Source organism: Pecten maximus, chromosome 19 (assembly GCF_902652985.1).
Source record: "Pecten maximus chromosome 19, xPecMax1.1, whole genome shotgun sequence".
NCBI lineage: Eukaryota > Metazoa > Mollusca > Bivalvia > Pectinida > Pectinidae > Pecten > Pecten maximus.
The window spans coordinates 19,124,040-19,141,434 of NC_047033.1; the positions used below are offsets into that span (position 1 = coordinate 19,124,040).

Genomic DNA, 17,395 nt, shown 5'->3' on the forward strand with positions numbered 1-17,395 from the left:
CTGTATGTATCACTCCGTCACTTTGTAGTAACTAAAACAATGATAATCACAGTATGTATCACTCCGTCACTTTGTAGTAACTAAAACAAAGACAATCACTGTATGTATCACTCCGTCACTTTGTAGTAACTAAATCAATGTGATCACTGTATGTATCACTCCGTCACTTTGTAGTAACTAAATCAATGTGATCACTGTATGTATCACTCCGTCACTTTGTAGTAACTAAAATAATGATAATCACTGTATGTATCACTCCGTCACTTTGTAGTAACTGAAACAATGACAATCACTGTATGTATCACTCCGTCACTTTGTAGTAACTAAAACAATGACAATCACTGTATGTATCACTCCGTCACTTTGTAGTAACTAAAACAATGATAATCACAGTATGTATCACTCCGTCACTTTGTAGTAACTAAAACGATGACAATCACTGTATGAGTCACACCGTCACTTTGTAGTAACTAAAACAATGACAATCACTGTATGTATCACTCCGTCACTTTGTAGTAACTAAAACAATGACAATCACTGTATGTATCACTCCGTCACTTTGTAGTAACTAAAACAATGACAATCACTGTATGTATCACTCCGTCACTTTGTAGTAACTAAATCAATGATAATCACAGTATGTATCACTCCGTCACTTTGTAGTAACTAAAACAATGACAATCACTGTATGTATCACTCCGTCACTTTGTAGTAACTAAAACAAAGACAATCACTGTATGAGTCACACCGTCACTTTGTAGTAACTAAAACAATGATATTCATGTTCTTTGTTCTCTAGGTGCGATGCCAGAAGACTTTGAGCTGTATTATGGCTTCACTCGGTTCGCTATTGAACTGAACGAGCCAGAGTCTGAATTGGAGAAGGTGCTGCCACCTACTGACTCACGTTTCCGCCCTGATCAACGGTATGTTTAATGTCATTGTCTTGATTGAATATATTTCCTATTGTACCAAGTTTTTTCTGATTAGTAGAATTCATGCCCCTTTTGTTTGGAGAAATATATTTTGTCAATTGAATAAGAGTTGTTGATACTCGTTCTCTTCTGAATAAATAAACGTTGATTATTATCAGTCTTTTAACTTTCTGTCCTAAAACCAGTGCTGAAGTGTTTTCTGTCCTAAAACCAGTGCTGAAGTATTTTCTGTCCTAAAACCAGTGTTAAAGTGTTTTCTGTCCTAAAGCTAGTGCTGAAGTGTTTTCTGTCCTAAAACCAGTACTGAAATGTTTTCTGTCCTAAAACCAGTACTGAAGTGTTTTCTGTCCTAAAAACCAGTACTGAAGTGTTTTCTGTCCTAAAACAAGTACTGAAGTGTTTTCTGTCCTAAAACCAGTACTGAAGTGTTTTCTGTCCTAAAACCAGCACTGAAGTGTTTTCTGTCCTAAAACCAGCGCTGAAGTGTTTTCTGTCCTAAAACAAGTACTGAAGTGTTTTCTGTCCCAAAACCAGCACTGATTGTTTTCTGTCCTAAACCAGCGCTGAAGTGTTTTCTGTCCTAAAACCAGTACTGAAGTGTTTTCTGTCCTAAAACCAGTACTGAAGTGATTTCTGTCCTAAAACCAGTACTGAAGTGATTTCTGTCCTAAAACCAGTACTGAAGTGTTTTCTGTCCTAAAACCGGTGCTGAAGTGTTTTTTGTCCTAAACCAGTACTGAAGTGTTTTCTGTCCTAAAACCAGTACTGAAGTGTTTTCTGTCCTAAAACCAGTGCTGAAGTGTTTTCTATCCTAAAACCAGTGCTGAAGTGTTTTCTGTCCTAAAACCAGTACTGAAGTGTTTTCTGTCCTAAAACCAGTACTGAAGTGTTTTCTGTCCTAAAAACCAGTACTGAAGTGTTTTCTGTCCTAAAACAAGTACTGAAGTGTTTTCTGTCCTAAAACCAGTACTGAAGTGTTTTCTGTCCTAAAACCAGCACTGAAGTGTTTTCTGTCCTAAAACCAGCGCTGAAGTGTTTTCTGTCCTAAAACAAGTACTGAAGTGTTTTCTGTCCCAAAACCAGCACTGATTGTTTTCTGTCCTAAACCAGCGCTGAAGTGTTTTCTGTCCTAAAACCAGTACTGAAGTGTTTTCTGTCCTAAAACCAGTACTGAAGTGATTTCTGTCCTAAAACCAGTACTGAAGTGATTTCTGTCCTAAAACCAGTACTGAAGTGTTTTCTGTCCTAAAACCGGTGCTGAAGTGTTTTTTGTCCTAAACCAGTACTGAAGTGTTTTCTGTCCTAAAACCAGTACTGAAGTGTTTTCTGTCCTAAAACCAGTGCTGAAGTGTTTTCTATCCTAAAACCAGTGCTGAAGTGTTTTCTGTCCTAAAACCAGTACTGAAGTGTTTTCTGTCCTAAAACCAGTACTGAAGTGTTTTCTGTCCTAAACCAGTACTGAAGTGTTTTCTGTCCTAAAACCAGCACTGAAGTGTTTTCTGTCCTAAAACCAGTGCTGAAGTGTTTTCTGTCCTAATACCAGTGCTGAAGTGTTTTCTGTCCTAAAACAAGTACTGAAGTGTTTTCTGTCCTAAAACAAGTACTGAAGTGTTTTCTGTCCTAAAACCAGTACTGAAGTGTTTTCTGTCCTAAAACCAGTACTGAAATGTTTTCTGTCCTAAAACCAGCACTGAAGTGTTTTCTGTCCTAAAACCAGTGCTGAAGTGTTTTCTGTCCTAAAACCAGTACTGAAGTGTTTTCTGTCCTACAGGTTATTAGAGGAAGGCCGCATTGCAGACGCAGAGAAAGAAAAATCAAGAGTAGAACAAATGCAACGAGAAAAAAGGAAAAAGCAAAATGCATCTAAAACAGAAACTCTACCAAAATGGTTCAGGTTCGTGGTCTTTTGTGTTTATGTGTGAGTAGTTTCTTAGTAAACGATATAAAAATCGATGATATGAAGATCTGTGATTTCCTTTGAGATATTGAAGATCTGATTTCTTTTGAGATATTGAAGATCTACGATTTCCTTTGAGATATTGAAGATCTACGATTTCCTTTGAGATATTGAAGATCTACGATTTCCTTTGAGATATTGAAGATCTGATTTCTTTTTGAGATATTGAAGATCTACGATTTCCTTTGAGATATTGAAGATCTACGATTTCCTTTGAGGTATTGAAGATCTACGATTTCCTTTGAGATATTGAAGATCTACGATTTCCTTTGAGATATTGAAGATCTGATTTCTTTTGAGATATTGAAGATCTACGATTTCCTTTGAGATATTGAAGATCTACGATTTCATTTGAGATATTGAAGATGTACGATTTCCTTTGAGATATTGAAGATCTACGATTTCCTTTGAGATATTGAAGATCTATGATTTCCTTTGAGATATTGAAGATCTCCGATTTCCTTTGAGATATTGAAGATCTAGGATTTCCTTTGAGATATTGAAGATCTAGGATTTCCTTTGAGACATTTCAGATCAATTTATGCTGCAAAGAATTCCCTGCCCACAAATAAGACACTTACCGGTACTCATTTTTGCAGAATCACCAATTTTAAAATAGTTAAGCGAAAAGTGTTTCAGAAATAAGCCCTCTCCAAACTGTAATACTTATTTGAGGATAGATTCAATAATGATGTCATTTATCAGTGTTTTCTGTAGGGGAGAGGGCTTATTTGAGAATAGATTCAATAATGATGTCATTTATCAGTGTTTTCTGTAGGGGAGAGGGCTTATTTGAGAATAGATACGGCAATGATGTCATTTACCAATGTTTTCTGTAGGGGAGAGGGCTTATTTGAGGATAGATATGGTAATGATGTCATTTAACAGTGTTTTCTGTAGGGGAGAGGGCTTATTTGAGAATAGATACGGCAATGATGTCATTTACCAATGTTTTCTGTAGGGGAGAGGGCTTATTTGAGAATAGATACGGCAATGATGTCATTTACCAATGTTTTCTGTAGGGGAGAGGGCTTATTTGAGGATAGATATGGTAATGATGTCGTTTATCAATGTTTTCTGTAGGGGAGAGGGCTTATTTGAGGATAGATATGGTAATGATGTTGTTTATCAATGTTTTCTGTAGGGGAGAGGGCTTATTTCAGGATAGATACGGCAATGATGTTGTTTATCAATGTTTTCTGTAGGGGAGAGGGCTTATTTCAGGATAGATACGGCAATGATGTTGTTTATCAATGTTTTCTGTAGGGGAGAGGGCTTATTTGAGGATAGATACGGTAATGATGTCGTTTATCAATGTTTTCTGTAGGGGAGAGGGCTTATTTGAGAATAGATTCAATAATGATGTCATTTATCAGTGTTTTCTGTTGGGGAGAGGGCTTATTTCAGGATAGATATGGTAATGATGTCATTTATCAGTGTTTTCTGTAGGGGAGAGGGCTTATTTGAGGATAGATACGGCAATGATGTTGTTTATCAATGTTTTCTGTAGGGAAGAGGGCTTATTTGAGGATAGATATGGTAATGATGTCATTTATCAATGTTTACTTCAACATTCGTCAGTACCATTGCAGTGTTTCCAACATTGTCCCGATATTGACCATGGATCTTACAATTCATAATTACCATATCCAACCTAACAAGTACACTGTCTGCTCACAAAAACACAATAGCTCAATAAAACCGTGTACAGGAAAAGTTTCCATGTGTAATCTTAATGGAAGAAATAACTTTTTTTTCCTTTACATATACATTGATGTATTGAAAACAACCCAGAGTCTTTGGTTAAAGAACTGAAAATCATATTAGAAGATCAGTGATTAGTGTACCAACCTTTTTTCCTAATTCAGAAAAAAAAAATGGTGGGGGTTTGTTAATAGGGGCATGTGTGGTCATTAGGTCAGATATGGTCTATATTCAATTCTGATTCCTTCCTGAGCAATAAATTGATTAACACTAAGAAGAAGAAACTTAATTGACTTTATTAATTGAGGCCATTTCTGTTACAGAAAGTACACTGTATCTGGGAAGGACTACTACGAGTACGCAGGGAGGTATTGGGACACAAGGAAAGATTCGGGTTTCTCTAAAATATCATTTCCACAACTGTGGTAACACCTGTCAGAACACAGCTTCCTGTTGTCTCCAGGGACCTACAATGCTGCAATTACTTATTTAGTACAGAAGCGAACGAAAAATTGGAATATTTGAAAATAATTATCAAGTTTTGATTTTGATTTTCTTCCAGTTATTATGAATATTGAACAACTTGATATTTTATTTGAGATTTTTCAGGAGTTGTTATCATTTGTTTTAGAATTTTAGAACATTACACATTCTTCCATGGACAGAAGGGTTTTAAAGTTATATGTTTTAAATGAAATATTTTACTATTTTATGATAATTCTTAGTTGTTGATATTGATGTCAGAAATGTTTTACTAAAGTGGGAGGCTCAAGTCACCTGCTTCCTATGTGCCTGTCAAACATAAACATGAACCAGTTCATTTTGCCTTACAATTCCAAGCTTCAGAATGATTAAGAAAACAAAATGGAGGTAAATAATGATAGTATATCCTGAAGAATCTGTTTTAATTACACTGACCTGTAACATGTACGTTCATTATGTGGTAAACGGAATGAAAAATGAATTCTTCTATGAGTATACACTGTAGTTTTCAATGTATCAAATATTTTACAGGTGTATAATTAAATTTCTGATATTAAATGTTGTTGGTTTTGGAAGTGCCAAGTACATCTACCAGGGGGACAAAGAATTAGAAAAAGAAATTTGGATGGGCTGATTACCAATGAATATAATTCATCAATCATGTATACACTTTATGTATAAAGTTATTAGAATACTGTTATGTTCTCAAGATGAATTGTCTCACCCACAATATCTGCCATAGGAAACAATATACATAAACTCGATCCAATTAGAGCAATCACAATTACACTGAAATATGATCATTGTTTAAATATATTAAATACATGTATATACATCTGTTTTTATCATTTTAGTGTGTATTCCCAATGATAAAGGACATTCTCTGATATGAAGTTTTACTTTTTATTAAATAATATATTGTAAATAAGAATATTGCACTTGAAATATTTTATTGTGATTTAACTCTTTACCTGGTAAACATATTCTTTATCTTTGCTGGGATTTCTTGTGATTTTAATTCTTTACCTGTTAAAGATATTCTTTGTGTCCTGGGATTTCTTGTGATTTAACTCTTTACCTGGTAAACATATTCTTTGTTTCCTGGGATTTCTTGTGATTTTAATTCTATACCTGGTAAACATTTTCTTTATGTTTCCTGGGATTTCTTGTGATTTTAATTCTTTACCTGGTAAACATAATCTTTATCCTTGCTGGGATTTCTTGTGATTTTAATTCTATATATACCTGGTAAACATATTCTTTATCCTTCCTGGGATTTCTTGTGATTTAACACTTTACCTGGTAAACATATTCTTTATGTTTCCTGGGATTTCTTGTGATTTTAATTCTTTACCTGGTAAACATATTCTTACCTTGCTGGGATTTCTTGTGATAATAAAAGTCCAACGAAGTGAAATATTGAAGTGAGAAGTTGTTCGGAGTATCATTGGTCTTTTGTCTGTAAACTGACATAGAAGTGCTATTTAATGTTATACATAAAAACTTAAGTAGTTAGGAAATTACGACTGTAGAGCACATGTCTGTACTGAATTGTCACAAACTTGGAGACTAATAACCTATATATCCCTGATTATTACTATTCAATTATTATATTGGCTCCCATGTTTTGGAAATACCCTGGTAACTTTGAAATAGATGTCATTACCGTGATGAATTTTGTTTTGATTTCTCTGCATTAAACTCTGGACTTCTGACTTAACTAGTCTGACACTAAAGCGATTGAGCTAATGAGAAATCTCCCAATCTGAGCCTGGGTGAAAACTTTATTCTTGGTTTCAACCTTTTTTTTTATTATTATTATTTCCATGAAGTTATACAGGACATAAGTATTAACAAATTCAACACTGCAGTTAATTTCTTACTACAACATCGTCACTTTTCCGTATTATGATAAAGTGCTGTGTCCTTGGGCAAGACACTTTACCCTAATTGCTCTGGATGGCATGCAGCGTACCTCCTGTATGTTGTTCAGTGAGGTAGCCACCAGCTACTACCAGGAGACCCTGCCTCAAAATGACCCTGGATGTTCTACCGGCAATAATTCCAACGAAGTATTGTTAAATATGTATGATACTTTAGGTGTTTGGAATGGGGAAAAAAACTAGTCAGTCTTTTACAAGAGTTGAAAATAATATTATTTTGACAGATATGAAGTAAACTTGACAGCTATAATGATGTCATTGACATTTATGGACACATTAATGTATTGAGAAGTTATATTATAAATCTTATAAATATGTACATAATGTTATAGACATGTACACTGTAATATATAGACATGTACACTGTAATATTACTGTTGACAGACTACATGTCCCTGTGGATCAGACCTGAAGAACTGTAATATTACTGTTGACAGACTACATGTCCCTGTGGATCAGACCTGAAGAACTGTAATATTACTGTTGACAGACTACATGTCCCTGTGGATCGGACCTGAAGAACTGTAATATTACTGTTGACAGACTACATGTCCCTGTGGATCAGACCTGAAGAACTGTAATATTACTGTTGACAGACTACATGTCCCTGTGGATCGGACCTGAAGAACTGTAATATTACTGTTGACAGACTACACGTCCCTGTGGATCGGACCTTAAGAACTGTAATATTACTGTTGACAGACTACATGTCCCTGTGGATCGGACCTTAAGAACTGTAATATAACTGTTGACAGACTACATGTCCCTGTGGATCGGACCTTAAGAACTGTAATATAACTGTTGACAGACTACACGTCCCTGTGGATCGGACCTGAAGAACTGTAATATTACTGTTGACAGACTACATGTCCCTGTGGATCGGACCTGAAGAACTGTAATATTACTGTTGACAGACTACATGTCCCTGTGGATCGGACCTTAAGAACTGTAATATAACTGTTGACAGACTACACGTCCCTGTGGATCGGACCTTAAGAACTGTAATATAACTGTTGACAGACTACACGTCCCTGTGGATCGGACCTTAAGAACTGTAATATAACTGTTGACAGACTACATGTCCCTGTGGATCGGACCTTAAGAACTGTAATATTACTGTTGACAGACTACATGTCCCTGTGGATCGGACCTTAAGAACTGTAATATTACTGTTGACAGACTACATGTCCCTGTGGATCGGACCTTAAGAACTGTAATATAACTGTTGACAGACTACACGTCCCTGTGGATCGGACCTTAAGAACTGTAATATTACTGTTGACAGACTACATGTCCCTGTGGATCGGACCTGAAGAACTGTAATATTACTGTTGACAGACTACACGTCCCTGTGGATCGGACCTTAAGAACTGTAATATTACTGTTGACAGACTACATGTCCCTGTGGATCGGACCTTAAGAACTGTAATATAACTGTTGACAGACTACATGTCCCTGTGGATCGAACCTTAAGAATATGTCTCATCATCTGATTGGTTCTTGTTGATTTTTATATCCTAGTTTATTTTTAAACATTTTCTTGCTTCTCTTAAAATCAATTAAGAAAACAGTAAAGTCATTTGTAAAGTGTACAAGACAAATATTTTTCAGAAACATGTTTCTCTGCTTTACAAATTCTCCATTAATTTTTTAATCCAAACGCTACAATCTATACAGAGGTATTGATTGTAATCATCGGGGAGTGATTTCTTAACACTAACTACCCTATGTATTAGTGATCTTTTGAATTTACCAATAATTAAAATATTTAAGAATTTCAAAGTTGTACAGGGAATCTTTCATTGTGAATAGATAATTCTAATCATTGTCTTTTTTCCAGTTTATGAATAAAAATATATGGTAAAAAAATCAACCAAAACCATCTTCATGAATAATTTGTAAATTATTTGAAGATAGCTTGCATGTGTTGTAGTGTCAACAGTACTGGTTACCATGGAAACTAAAAATCCAGGGGAGATGACTGTGTCAATCAGTTACATATTCAAGTGTTTGTTATAGGTAATCCAATTGTCACAAATATAATTTATATATATGCAAATATCTTACAGCTGTGGTATTGTTTTTTGTTGTTTTGTTGTTTTATTTTTTTTTTAATTATGATATTGGAGAGATGTGTTATATCACTGGATTCAGGTGTGACAAACTACATTGGCTTAGCTCATATAGTACATTGAATTCATGTATGTTTGAATATCAGATATTAGTAAACAGCTTGTAGCTTACAGACTAGGTTCAAGGTACTTGTTACTGTCAATTCAAGTATGTTTAGTTCTCTTGATGTACTGCTGAGATTTTGATAAAACTCTGCAATATTATCAGAATCTATTTAAGTTTTGAATTGTGTGGTTTATGTCATAAGCCATTACTAAGAGTTATGCCCCTTCCGATATATGTCCCATACTCCATTCTCTAAAGCAGTTTACGAAATGTACAGTTCTGTCTGCTTTTAATGTTTTATGATCTTTTTAATGCAAATGGTGTATTTGTTAATCACAACTGGAAGGTAGTTCGAGGACTGAGGTAGACTGAAGGTAGACCAAGGTAAACTGAAGGTAGACCGAAGGTAGACTGAAGGTAGACCGAGGTAGACCAAAGGTAGACCAAAGGTAGACCGAAGGCAGACGGAGGACTGAAGGTAGACCAAGGTAGACGGAGGACTGAGGTAGACTGAAGGTAGACGGAGGACTGAAGGTAGACCAAGGTAGACTGAAGGTGTACCGAAGGTAGACTGAAGGTAGACTGATGGTAGACTGATGGTAGACGGAGGACTGAAGGTAGACTGAAGGTAGACCGAAGGTAGACTGAAGGTAGACCAAAGGTAGACCAAAGGTAGACCAAAGGTAGACCGAAGGTAGACTGAGGACTGAGGTAGACCAAAGGTATGAAGGTAGACTGAAGGTAGACCGAAGGTAGACGGAGGACTGAGGTAGACTGAAGGTAGACTGAAGGTAGACTGAAGGTAGACCGAAGGTAGACCGAGGGTAGACTGAGGGTAGACCAAAGGTAGACTGAAGGTAGACGGAGGACTGAAGGTAGACCAAGGTAGACCGAGGTAGACTGAAGGTAGACCGAAGGTAGACTGAAGGTAGACCGAAGGTAGACTGAAGGTAGACCAAGGTAGACCGAAGGTAGACTGAGGGTAGACCAAAGGTAGACTGAAGGTAGACCAAAGATAGACCGAAGGTAGACTGAAGGTAGACCAAGGACTGAGGTAGACTGAAGGTAGACTGAAGGTAGACTGAAGGTAGACCAAGGTAGACCGAAGGTAGACTGAGGGTAGACCAAAGGTAGACTGAAGGTAGACCAAAGATAGACCGAAGGTAGACTGAAGGTAGACCAAGGACTGAGGTAGACTGAAGGTAGACCAAGGTAGACTGAAGGTAGACCAAGGTAGACCGAAGGTAGACCGAAGGTAGACCGAAGGTAGCCTGAAGGTAGACTGAAGGTAGACTGAAGGTAGACTGAAGGTAGACCAAAGACTGAAGGTAGTCCAAGGACGGAGGTAGACCGAGGACTGAAGTAGACTGAAGGTAGACTGAGAACTGAAGGTAGACTGAAGGTAGACCGAAGACCGAAGGTATTCCAAGGACTGAGGTAGACCGAGGACTGAAGGTAGACCGAGGACTGAAGGTAGACCGAGGACTGAAGGTAGACTGAGGACTGAAGGTAGACCGAGGACTGAGGTAGACCGAGGACTGAGGTAGACCGAGGACTGAAGGTAGACTGAGGACTGAAGGTAGTCCAAGGACTGAGGTAGACCGAGGACTGGAGGTAGACTGAAGGTAGACCGAGGACCAAAAGTAGACTGAAGGTAGACCGAGGACTGAGGTAGACTGAGGACTGAAGGTAGACCGAGGACTGGAGGTAGACTGAAGGTAGACCAAGGACCAAAGGTAGATTGACGGTAGACCGAAGGTAGACTAAGGTAGACTGAAGGTAGACGGAGGACTGAGGTAGATCGAAGGTAGTTTGGGTATTGTTCTAGGTACTTTCCTGTTCCAAATAATTAAGTTTGATATAAACACTGTCAATCAAATTATATTATGAAGCTAACATAATTCTTGTGTTGTGCTTGGTTTTATACAAATGTAGCATGTTTTTATTCTGTTTCATTCTTAATTTACATACATGCATTTCTAAAGGGAGATAATTCACCTTTTCTGTTTACCTAAGGGAGGCAAGTCACTATTTATTTTTACCTTTATAAAGGGAAGGTATTCTGTTTACCTTTCTAAAGGAGACATTTCACTATTATTTCTATTTACCTTTCTAAAAGAAGATAATGCATTTATATTATTTTGCCTTTCTTAAGGAAAATAATTCAATATTTATGTTTACTTACCTAAAGGGAGACGATTCTCTATCATACATTTCATTGCTATGTTTGTTCATGTTGGTTATTTTGACGTTAGACACATTAACATTTAATCTATAACATATCTGTTGGAGAAAATATTTTCAATTGTGTTTAATTGAATTTTTTCTTGTCCGAATGATATAATTTAGAGAACAACAACTAAATGTCTTCTTCTGTTATCAACGAGTGATATAATAGATAGAAAATGCTTGGGCTTTCAAATGTTGCTACTATTGTCGAGTTGTACTTGTATGCTATTTAAGAAAATTAACCATATTCAACCTAATAAGGGAACGGTGCATTTACTAAAACACAAAAGAGGAGGAGGGTTTGTTAAAACCTTCAGAGATGTGCTTCCGTACGTGTGAAATCAGGGTGATAGATATAGAGAGTCAATGGAACATGACTTCACAATGAGTTATCATGCTCTATTGACATTTCAGTGAGGTAAACAGCAATTTTATTGATTGTGGTAAGCATATGCATCCTCCAAAAAAAAAAAATGTCATTTTAAGGACCACTGCACTTATTGGGTTGATTATGGTTTTCTGTGTATTGTTTTATGTAATAAATATGTGGACATGTAGTTTTATCGTTGCTCCATTGTATGAATAGCAAAAATCAATATAATTCATTGAATTAAAATTGTATTTGAGAAGAAGAATTAAGTCCAACAAATTTCTGAAGCTGATTAATTCTTTGAAATTTAGTTTTGGGGTTGTGATAATGAATTATAATCAAATTTATGAATTACTGACTGACAACATTTAGATCTATCACAACTTGTTAATCTTTGTGAACTAGAACCTCTCTGATGACACGGTTCTCAGAGAGTCTTAACAGTAGTGGTAACCATAACAACCATAGCATCAAATCAAAGGGAAAGATCGAGAAAATGGATTTATTTTTGGAAATTGGAATGTCAGAAAAAAGTGTATACAATAGATTTATACCAGATAGCTCCAGTGACTACCATTAGGTATGGAACATTCCTCTTTACTTTGAAAGGTAAACTGTGACATAATTTCAGGAGCTTAAATACTTAAAACACCCTCAGAACATTTTCGGATTGAACAGCTTGTTTATTATGAACTACGTTGTTTGAGCTCACATTTTCTTGTGACTTTTGTACGTTCTGTATAGGATTTCACAATACACTCATGTTTCGTGTATGTAGTTAGAATTTTATGTGATCTTTTTAGAATTTCAGTTGAAAGTAATTGTTTAGAATATTGGTGACCAAAAATTGATTTAGAATTCTCGCCTTTTTTTTTGACATTTATGAATTGTTTTGCATCCAACAGGAAAAGACATATAAACTTTATATGATTTTTTTCACAAGTAAAAAAAAAATAAGTTTCAGGTATCAGAAAGGATTGTCATCATTAGAAAAAAGGTGAATATTGGTTTAGTTACAAGTCACTGCAATATAGCTACGCACCCCTGTTAGCTATACCATGACGTCATGACCCTATGGCCGAGAGTGACTCACTTAGACATTTTCAGTGATTAAGTGGATACCTATTCATCTTTTGTTATAATTTCCACTTATACGAAACCTTTACCTGTTTTCAAGCTGTATGTTTTAGAACTTAACAATCTGTGCTTTCTCAATGAAAATTGATTATAAAAAATTCAGGGTGCATAAGATGAAAAAAACTAACAAATTTTAACTTAAATAAAATTTGATTATATAAAGAAAAGTTTGAGCGATGAATTAAGTCTAATCTTGGTATTTGAACTTTTAACTTAAAGCATTGAACAGAAAGTCTGTCAGATTTCTAATAAACTGGTTAAAAGTGATTTGAAATATACAAAATCAAGTCCAGTAGTTGTATATATTGTTACTTGGTTTTCTAAGACCCCATTGTCTCGCCTTCACTGGATAATTTTTTTCTGTTACCCTGTTTTCTATTTTATCTGTGTGATTATATTGATGTTGGATCGATGTATGACAATATCATGATTAAATTGTTGACTTCACATCAATGTTTTGTTGTCATGACATCATACAGTTGTTGTGACATCATACAGTTGTTGTTGTGACATCATACAGTTGTTGTCATGACATCATACAGTTGTTGTTGTGACATCATACAGTTGTTGTTGTGACATCATACAGTTGTTGTTGTTTTGACATCATACAGTTGTTGTGACATCATACAGTTGTTGTTGTTGTGACATCATACAGTTGTTGTTGTGACATCATACAGTTGTTGTTGTGACATCATACAGTTGTTGTTGTGACATCATACAGTTGTTGTTGTGACATCATACAGTTGTTGTCGTGACATCATACAGTTGTTGTCGTGACATCATACAGTTGATGTCGTGACATCATACAGTTGTTGTTGTTTTGACATCATACAGTTGTCATGACATCATACAGTTGTTGTGACATCATACAGTTGTTGTTGTGACATCATACAGTTGTTGTTGTGACATCATACAGTTGTCATGACATCATACAATTGTTGTTGTGACATCATACAGTTGTTGTGACATCATACAGTTGTTGTTGTGACATCATACAATTGTTGTTGTGACATCATACAGTTGTTGTGACATCATACAGTTGTTGTGACATCATACAGTTGTTGTTGTGACATCATACAGTTGTTGTTGTGACATCATACAGTTGTTGTTGTTGTGACATCATACAGTTGTTGTTGTGACATCATACAGTTGTTGTTGTGACATCATACAGTTGTTGTTGTTGTGACATCATACAGTTGTTGTTGTGACATCATACAGTTGTTGTTGTGACATCATACAGTTGTTGTTGTTGTGACATCATACAGTTGTTGTTGTGACATCATACAGTTGTTGTTGTGACATCATACAGTTGTTGTCGTGACATCATACAGTTGTTGTCGTGACATCATACAGTTGTTGTCGTGACATCATACAGTTGTTGTCGTGACATCATACAGTTGTTGTCGTGACATCATACAGTTGTTGTCGTGACATCATACAGTTGTTGTCGTGACATCATACAGTTGTTGTTGTGACATCATACAGTTGTTGTTGTTGTGACATCATACAGTTGTTGTTGTGACATCATACAGTTGTTGTGACATCATACAGTTGTTGTTGTGACATCATACAGTTGTTGTTGTGACATCATACAGTTGTTGTTGTGACATCATACAGTTGTTGTTGTTGTGACATCATACAGTTGTTGTTGTGACATCATACAGTTGTTGTTGTGACATACAGTTGTTGTTGTTGTGACATCATACAGTTGTTGTTGTGACATCATACAGTTGTTGTTGTGACATCATACAGTTGTTGTTGTTGTGACATCATACAGTTGTTGTTGTGACATCATACAGTTGTTGTTGTGACATCATACAGTTGTTGTCGTGACATCATACAGTTGTTGTCGTGACATCATACAGTTGTTGTCGTGACATCATACAGTTGTTGTCGTGACATCATACAGTTGTTGTCGTGACATCATACAGTTGTTGTCATACAGTTGTTGTTGTTGTGACATCATACAGTTGTTGTTGTGACATCATACAGTTGTTGGCATGACATCATACAGTTGTTGTCATGACATCATAACACTTGTACAAAAGGAATCCCTAAAATGAGGAAATCTAACACTGGAAAAGTGTGATACAACTGTCCAAGGTAAGGGCTATCTCAATTCCAGTGTAGGAGATTGGCTGTTTGACATGAGGATTATTAGAGTGCTGGCCAGCCAAACTCTTTCACGAGGCTTTAGATATCTGTGTCTGTGGAACATACCCATGTTTGATTAGTTTTCTCACATACTCACCAATAAACAAAATTACAGTTAAAATAAACATAATATCTGATATGTGATAAACATAAATTCTTCATTTGAGACAGCGATTACCCATTCATGACAATTCTACGACTTCACTGAAAAATACAATGACATTATGTCAACAACTTATTATGGCATCCTAGCGTGTGTCCGCAAACTTTACCTACCCCGGTCAGACAGATTTGTCTTTTCCTTTTCAACCACAGGGTCACTCTATGGAGTACGTGAGAAATTTCAGTAATACTTTACATATTTGAGGCTTTTTGTGTGGACAATTTTATGTGTGAATTGAAAATATTGTTTGAAGTGATTGTTATAAATGACAACATCATATCCACAACCGTAGCAAGTCAGGGGGGCTCAATTAATTAGTGACAACCGTAGCAAGTCGGGGGGGGGGGGGGGGGCTCAATTAATTTGTGACAACCGTAGCAAGTCAGGGGACTCAATTAATTAATGAAATCACATTTCACCTGATCAGGTGTTGAAAACTGAGATATTTGTATCGGGAAGTAAAAAGTAGTATTGATTTGCTTGTTTTCCACCCCAGGAGAGTTTGTAGCCAAATACGATGGTGACAGAAATCCAGACACTTGGTAGGTGTATGAAGTTTTGTATAATTAATTATCAAATCTGATCCTTAATGAAATCGTGAAACATAATCAATGGTAAAATCTAAGGGTATAAGAAACAAAATCCCCATTTACTACTTTTCTTGTAAATACGTTTTTATTTTTCGTGTCTTAAGCAATGTGAAAATAGCAAAAAAAAATATAATCATTTATGGCTCGCCATTAATAATGTAGCTTGATAAATTGCAATTTGTTGGATATTTTTGTTTATAATTTTTTCTGAAGTATATACTACTGTATATAATTCAGTTTGTTTGTGATTTCTACTTAAGTCACTCAAAACATTTAAAACTATTCAGCTTTCATTGAAATTCAGTACCAGGTAAGCATTTATGATCATTTACAATCGTTTGATATACTGTACTGTAATTCATATAATGGTTTCGGCTTGCAAAATAAGGTAAATTTGTAAATGAAATGAGTTGAATATGAAAATACCCTGAATTGGTATCTGTAAATAGAATAATTCCTTATTTGGCACTCTTTCCCAATTTTTTTTTTTTATTTATTTTTATTTTTTTTTTGGGGGGGGGGGGGGGGGGGATACACTCATGTAAGATTTTCTTGTAGAGGTTTCTCACCTGTACATGACGTCAGTTTCTGGTTGACTTTCTTCAGTTCCTGTTGTAAAGGTTAGTCTACAAATGTACCTAAGTATTTAGGATTTAAATACATATTTACAATACAAATTTGTTTAAAGTAAGTTTGTATGATTTTCCTAATGAATTGTAGTTTATACCGGTATTAACAAGCCTGTTTTATCCAAACTGAGAACTAGACAGAAAAAATAGAGGTTTATGTATTTGTCTCATGCTTAGTTGAATTTTCAAATTTGATTTTCTTATGAAATTTGAGGTCACTGGTGGAATTTCAGTCCATAATTAGTCACTTGAAATGTTTAATTGAAAAGCTTGAGTCTCACTTCCAATTGTTTATGATGTAATGGACATCATTGATTCACAGTATGATGTAAAGGAATGTCTACTTTCACTTTACCTATACTTTACTTTGTAGTTTTCGGCCAGCTAAGCCTGGTATAGTCATGACACATTATCATTAGTATTATATATGCATTATAATTGACTCACTGAATAAAACAAAATGTTATGCAAGTTAAAACCGACTTCTTAATTGTCCTTTTTTGAAACCCAAGTCCGTGAAAACTGGATGGTGCTTGACTGTCTTGTTTGAAGTCTTCCACATAGTCCCATCCGCAGACTTCCACATAGTCCCATCCGCAGACATCCTCTGTTGACAAAGTTGGATAGAAAAATGAATCAAGCTGATCTGTTTAGAGTAGATTAGGAAATATGACTTAAAGCTGACTGTGCAAGTTTAAAAAACCCTTCTAATTGGGGTTTAACGAGAAATATCTTCGAAAAAAAAACAATTGACAAAGTTGACATTATTGTATGTATCTTTCATTTTGGACAAAATTGAACCATCAACAGATTCGGGGATAATTAATTATTTAATTATAAGACAGGCTATTTTGTTGAGTCCAAAATGAAGTTTCTAACTAACAAAAAAGCAGTTTTACACGATTGTCTCGATCTGCTTATAT

At 35.6% G+C, this 17,395-nt stretch overlaps 1 protein-coding gene and 1 long non-coding RNA gene across 6 annotated transcripts in view; both read left to right on the plus strand.

The window, feature by feature from the left end:
* LOC117317332 (oxysterol-binding protein-related protein 3-like) overlaps positions 1–5,692 on the plus strand; it is a 103,925-nt gene extending 98,233 nt beyond the window's left edge. For all 4 annotated transcript variants that reach the window (XM_033872130.1, XM_033872131.1, XM_033872133.1 and 1 more), the window contains 3 exons: positions 800–926; positions 2,707–2,829; positions 4,920–5,692. In XM_033872130.1, the coding sequence (XP_033728021.1) occupies positions 800–926; positions 2,707–2,829; positions 4,920–5,025 (356 nt within the window). In that variant the 3' untranslated portion in view covers positions 5,026–5,692. The remainder of the gene's footprint in view (positions 1–799; positions 927–2,706; positions 2,830–4,919) is intronic.
* Positions 5,693–9,610: 3,918 nt separating this feature from the next.
* On the plus strand, positions 9,611–11,089 carry LOC117317334. Of its 2 annotated transcripts, none has more exons than XR_004530166.1 (3): positions 9,611–9,627; positions 9,818–10,655; positions 10,919–11,089. It is a non-coding gene; the product is annotated as an uncharacterized LOC117317334 (long non-coding RNA). The 2 variants fall into 2 exon arrangements; XR_004530165.1 differs by lacking the exon at positions 9,611–9,627 and adding an exon at positions 9,716–9,734 and having other exon boundaries at positions 9,931–10,655.
* The last annotated feature ends 6,306 nt before the right edge of the window (positions 11,090–17,395 follow it).